The sequence below is a fragment of the Pongo pygmaeus genome, chromosome 2, assembly GCF_028885625.2.
Source record: "Pongo pygmaeus isolate AG05252 chromosome 2, NHGRI_mPonPyg2-v2.0_pri, whole genome shotgun sequence".
In the NCBI taxonomy this organism is placed as follows: domain Eukaryota; kingdom Metazoa; phylum Chordata; class Mammalia; order Primates; family Hominidae; genus Pongo; species Pongo pygmaeus.
Window position 1 is genome coordinate 208,116,408 of NC_085930.1, and position 5,407 is coordinate 208,121,814.

A 5,407-nucleotide genomic window follows, 5' to 3' on the forward strand; every position below is an offset into this window, starting at 1 on the left:
TCACGCCTCTGGGCAGGGTGCCAAAAGCATGAGTTGGGCCTCAACAGGCCACCATGAGGGAGGAGCTGGGCCGCTCGCAGGCTGCCGGGAGGCAGGCAGGGAGTTGGCCCCGGGAGGCCGCCGTGGGTCGAGAGCCAGGCCTGGAGAGGCCCCTGGGAGGCAAGAGCGGGGCCTGCAGAGGCTGTTCTCCAGCCAGGATTGGGCCAGTTCAGGCACCAGGAGGCAGGAGGTGGGCCTGAAGAGCTTGGCTGGAGAAAGTTCGGGGCCTACAAAGGCCAGCGGAAGCTGGGCAGGAGCTGAGCCAAAAGAGCTTGCTTGCTGGGAGGCCGGAGCTGGGCCTGGAGAGGCCGACTTCAGGATGACTTGGGCCTGCAGAGGTTGCCGGGAGGCCCAAGCTGGGCCAGGAGGAGCCCACCGACCCGACGCCGTTTGGAGCCTGGAGACGCCGTCGGAGGGCAGGAGCTGAGCCTGGAGAGGCCACCGTGAGGCCTGAGCTGGGCCTGGGGAGCTTGGCTTCAGGAAGTTGTGGGCCTACCAGGGCCGCCGGGAGCTCGGCGGGAGCTGAGTCCAAAGAGGTTGTTGGGAGGCCGGAATTGGGCCTGGAGACGCAGCCGGGAGGAAGAACTGGGCCCAGAGAGGATGCCGGGAGGCTGCAAGTGGGTCTGGAGAGGCCGACTTGAGGAGGCCCAGCCTCTGCCTCCCTCATGGTGGCCTCTGCAGGCCCAGCTGTTCCTCCTGGCTGCGTCTCCCAGCCCAGCTCCTGACTCCCAGCAAGCAAGCTCTTTTGGCTCAGCTCCTGCTGGCGTTTGTAGGCCCCGAAGTTTCTGCAGCCAAGCTCTTCAGGCCCACGTCCTGCCTCCCGGTGGCCTGTACAGGCCCAGCTCTGGCTGGAGAAGAGCCTCTGCAGGCCCCGCTGTTGCCTCCCAGGGGCCTCTTCAGACCCAGCTGTCGCCCCACGGCGGCCTCCCGGGACCAAGTCCCTGCCTGCCTCCTGGCAGCCCGCGTGCAACCCAGCTCCTCCCTCACGGTGGCCTGTTCAGGCCCAACTCATGCCTCTGGCACCCTGCCTAGAGGCGTGAGCCCCTGCCTCACACTGCCCTCTCTCACGCTGAGAGAGGTCCTCCATCACGCTGGCCTGTTGAGGCCCAGCTCATGACTCTGGTGGCCTCTCCAGGCCCAGCCCCTGCCTCGCCGAGGCCCTCCAGAGGCCAAGCTCATGCGTCACGGCGGCCTCTCCCGGCCTGGTGTTTGCTCCCTTGCATGCGCTCCAGACCCTGCACTTCCTCCAGTCGGCCTCTCCAGGCCCAGCTCTTCCTCCCAGCCGCCTCTACAGGCCCAAGTCGTCCTCAAGTTGGCCACCCCGGGCCTGCAGAGGCCGCCGGGAGGCAGCACAGGCCGACTTGATGACAGTCTGGGCCTGCAGAGGCTGCCAGGAGGCAGGACAGGCCGACTTGATGACAGTCTGGGCCTGTAGAGGCTGCCGGGAGGAAGAGCTGGGCCTGGAGAGGCCGACTGGAGGAAGTGCAGGGCCTGGAGCACTTGCAAAGGAGCAAACGCCAGGCTGGGAGAGGCCGCCGTGGCGTATGAGCTTGGCCTCCGGAGGGCCTCCGCGAGGCAGGAGCTGGGCCTGCGGAGGCCGTCCCGAGGCGGGAGCCTGGCCCAAGGAGGCCACGGCGAGGCAAGAGATGGGCCTGGAGGGCCCACTGTTGAGGTAGAGGCTGGGCCTCTAGAAGCCGCCAGCCAACAGGCAGGGACTGGGCCTGGAGAGGCCACCAGAGTCATGAGCTGGGCCTCAACAAGCTAGCGTGAGGGAGGACCTCTCTCAGCGTGAGAGATGCCAGTGTGAGGCAGGGGCTCACGCCTCTGGGCAGGGTGCCAGAGGCATGAGTTGCGCCTCAACAGGCCAGCGTGAGAGAGGCCCTCTGAGAGGGGTCCTCTCTCACGCTGAGAGGTCCTCTGAGAGGGGTCCTCTCTCACGCTGAGAGGTCCTCTGAGAGGGGTCCTCTCTCATGCTGAGAGAGGTCCTCTGAGAGGGGTCCTCTCTCACACTGAGAGAGGTCCCTTCTCACGCTGAAAGAGGTCCTCTCTCACGCTGAGAGGTCCTCTAACATGTCCTCTCTCACGCTGAGAGAGGTAGTCTCTCACGCTGAGAGAAGTCCTAGCGTGAGAGAGGACCTCAGCGTGAGCGAGGCCAGTGTGTGGCAGGGGCTCTCGCCTCTGGGCAGGGTGCCAGAGGCATGAATTGGGCCTCAACAGGCCAGCGTGAGGGAGGTCCTCTGAGAGGGGTCCTCTCTCACACTGAGAGAGGTCCTCTCACAGGTCCTCTCTCACGCTGAGGTCCTCTCTCACGCTGAGGTCCTCTCTCACTGTAAGAGAGGCCAGTGTGAGGCAGGGGCTCACGCCTCTGGGCAGGGTGCCAGAGGCATGAATTGGGCCTCAACAGGCCAGTGTGAGGGAGGACCTCTCTCAGTGTGAGAGAGGTCCTCTGAGAAGAGTCCTCTCTCAGCGTGAGAGAGGTCCTCTGAGAGGGTCCTTTCTCATGCTGAGAGGGGTCCTCTCTCACCCTGAGAGAGGTCCTCTCACAGGTCCTCTCTCATGCTGAGAGAGGTCCTCTCACAGGTCCTCTCTCACGCTAAGAGAAGTCCTAGCGTGAGAGAGGCCAGTGTGAGGCAGGGACTCACGCCTCTGGGCAGGGTGCCAAAAGCATGAGTTGGGCCTCAACAGGCCAGCGTGAGAGAGGCCCTCTGAGAGGGGTCCTCTCTCACGCTGAGAGGTCCTCTTAGAGGGGTCCTCTCTCACGCTGAGAGAGGTCCTCTGAGAGGGGTCCTCTCTCACGCTGAGAGAGGTCCTCTGAGAGGGGTCCTCTCTCACGTTGAGAGAGGTCCATTCTCACGCTGAAAGAGGTCCTCTCTCACGCTGAGAGGTCCTATAACATGTCCTCTCTCACGCTGAGAGAAGTCCTAGCATGAGAGAGAACCTCAGCGTCAGAGAGGCCAGTGTGAGGCAGGGGCTCACGCCTCTAGGCAGGGTGCCAGAGGCATGAATTGGGCCTCAACAGGCCAGCGTGAGATAGGACCTCTCTCAGTGTGAGAGAGGTCCTCTGAGAGGGGTCCTCTCTCAGCGTGAGACAGGTCCTCTCTCAGCGTGAGAGAGGTCCTCTGAGAGGGTCCTCTCTCACGCTGAGAGGGGTCCTCTCACCCTGAGAGAGGTCCTCTCACAGGTCCTCTCTCACGCTGAGAGAAGTCCTAGCGTGAGAGAGGACCTCTCTCAGCGTGAGAGAGGCCAGTGTGAGGCAGGGGCTCACGCCTATGGGCAGGGTGCCACAGGCATGAGTTGGGCCTCAACAGGCCACCATGAGGGAGGAGCTGGGCCGCTCGCAGGCTGCCGGGAGGCAGGCAAGGAGTTGGCCCCGGGAGGCTGCCGTGGGTCGAGAGCCGGGCCTGGAGAGGCCCCTGGGAGGCAAGAGCGGGGCCTGCAGAAGCTGTTCTTCAGCCAGAACTGGGCCAGTTCAGGCACCGGGAGGCAGGAGGTGGGCCTGAAGAGCTTGGCTGGAGAAAGTTCGGGGCCTACAAAGGCCAGCGGGAGCTGGGCAGGAGCTGAGCCAAAAGAGCTTGCTTGCTGGGAGGCCGGAGCTGGGCCTGGAGAGGCCGACTTCAGGACGACCTGGGCCTGCAGAGGTTGCCGGGAGGCCCAAGCTGGGCCAGGAGGAGCCCACCGACCGGACGCCGTTTGGAGCCTGGAGACGCCGTCGGAGGGCAGGAGCTGAGCCTGGAGAGGCCACCGTGTGGCCTGAGCTGGGCCTGGGGAGCTTGGCTTCAGGAAGTTGTGGGCCTACCAGGGCCACCGGGAGCTGGGCGGGAGCTGAGTCCAAAGAGTTGTTGGGAGGCCGGAGTCGGGCCTGGAGACGCAGCCGGGAGGAAGAACTGGGCCTAGAGAGGACGCCAGGAGGCCGCAAGTGGGTCTGGAGAGGCCAACTTGAGGAGGTTCTGGGCCCGCAGAGGCCGCCGGAAGGGAAAAACTGGGCCTGGAAAGGCCATTGTGAGGAATGAGCCCCATGGGCCTGAAGAGGCCACTGGCAGGCGGGAGCTGGGCCTGCCGAAGCGGCTAAGAGGCAGGAGCTTTGGACTGGGGAGGCCGCAGTGAGGCGAGGGCTAGATGGGCGTGGATAGTCTGCTGTGAGGCAGAGGCTGGGCCTGTGTAGGCCTTCGAGAGGCAGGAGGCCGGGCCTGGAGAGGCTGACTGGAGGTCAAATTCGGGCCTGCAGAGGCCGCCAAATGTCAAAAGTGGGGCCTGGGAAGGCCACCAGGAGGCATGAGCTGGGCTGGGCTGAAAGAGGCCACTGGGAGGCAGGAGGAGCTGGGTCTGGAGAGGCTGACTCGAGGAACTTTTGCACCCGGAGAGGCCGCCAAGAGGCTGGAGCTGGGCCTGGGGAGGCCGACTTGAGGACGACCTGGGCCTGCAGAGGCCGCCGGGAAGCAGGAGCTGACCCTGGATAGGCCGACTTGACAACAGTCTGGGCCTGCAGAGGCCACTGGGAGGAAAAGCGGGGCCTGGAGAGGCCCACTTGAGGAAGTTCTGGTTCTGGAGATGCTGCCAAAAGGCAAAAGCTGGGCCAGAATGGCCACTGTGAGGCATAAGTTTGCCCTAGAGAGGCCATTGAGGTAGGAGTGGGGCCTGTAGAGGCTGCTGAAAGGCAGGAGCTTGGCCTAGGGGGTTGCGGTGAGGCACATGCTGGGCTGGGAAAATGTGCTGTGAGGCAGAGGTTGAGCCTGTAGATGCTGACGGAAGGCACGAGTTGGGTCTGGAATGGCAGACTTGAGAAAGTTCTCGGTCTAGAGAAGGTGCTGGGATGCAGGAGCTGGGCCTGGAGAGGCCACCAAGGCACGAGCTGTGCCTAAAGAGGCCAATGTTAGGCAGGAGCTGTGCCTCGAGAGGCCGACTTGAGGAAGTTTCGGGCATGGACAGCCTGTCGAGGGGCAGGAGCTGGGCCTGGACAGGTCACGGTGAGGTATGAGCTGGGCCTAATGAGATGAGTGTGAAGCAGGATCTGGGCCTGTTGAGGCTGCTGGGAGGCAGGTAGGACCTTGTTTGGGGAAGGCTTCTGTGAGGCAAAAGCTGGGCCTGGAGAGGCCATTGTCACGCAGGAGCTGGGCCTGTCCAGGCCATTGGGAGGCAAAAGGTGGGCCTGGAAAGCTTGACTTGAGGCAGTTTTGGGCCTACAAAGGCCACTAGGAGCTGGGCAGGAGCTGAGCCAAAAGAGGTTGTTCTGAGGCAGGAGTTGGACCTCCAGACACAGTCAGAAGAAAGAGCACGGCCTGTAGAGGCCACCTGGGGGCAGCAGCTGGGCCTGGAGATGCCAACGAAAGGCAGGAGCTGGGCCTTGAGAGGCCGACTTGTGGACATTTTG

At 63.8% G+C, this 5,407-nt stretch overlaps 1 protein-coding gene and 1 pseudogene across 1 annotated transcript; both read right to left on the reverse strand.

Annotated features, from left to right (window-relative positions):
• LOC129032758 (putative uncharacterized protein FLJ46235) lies at positions 1-2,887 on the reverse strand (annotated as a pseudogene).
• Positions 2,888-3,508: 621 nt separating this feature from the next.
• Positions 3,509-5,134, reverse strand: LOC129033008 (putative uncharacterized protein FLJ44672). The gene is made up of 3 exons (XM_063661434.1): positions 4,927-5,134; positions 4,377-4,590; positions 3,509-4,235 (listed from the first exon to the last, which is right to left on the reverse strand). The coding sequence occupies exons 1-3, from the start codon at positions 5,132-5,134 to the stop codon at positions 3,509-3,511; spliced, it is 1,149 nt and encodes a 382-aa protein (XP_063517504.1).
• Positions 5,135-5,407: the final 273 nt, after the last annotated feature.

Bases quoted from the DNA above. Each gene is read 5' to 3' on its own strand.
- LOC129033008 (XM_063661434.1), bottom strand. From the start codon at position 5,134: ATGGCCTCTCCAGGCCCAGCTTTTGCCTCACAGAAGCCTTCCCCAAAC. The intron at 4,591-4,926 runs GCACAGCTCCTG...GCCTTTTGGCAG, and splicing joins CCTCAAGTCGGCCTCTCGAG to CATCTCCAGAACCAGAACTT. The intron at 4,236-4,376 runs GTCAGCCTCTCC...ACCTCCAGTCAG, and splicing joins CGGGTGCAAAAGTTCCTCGA to CCTCTCCAGGCCCGGCCTCC.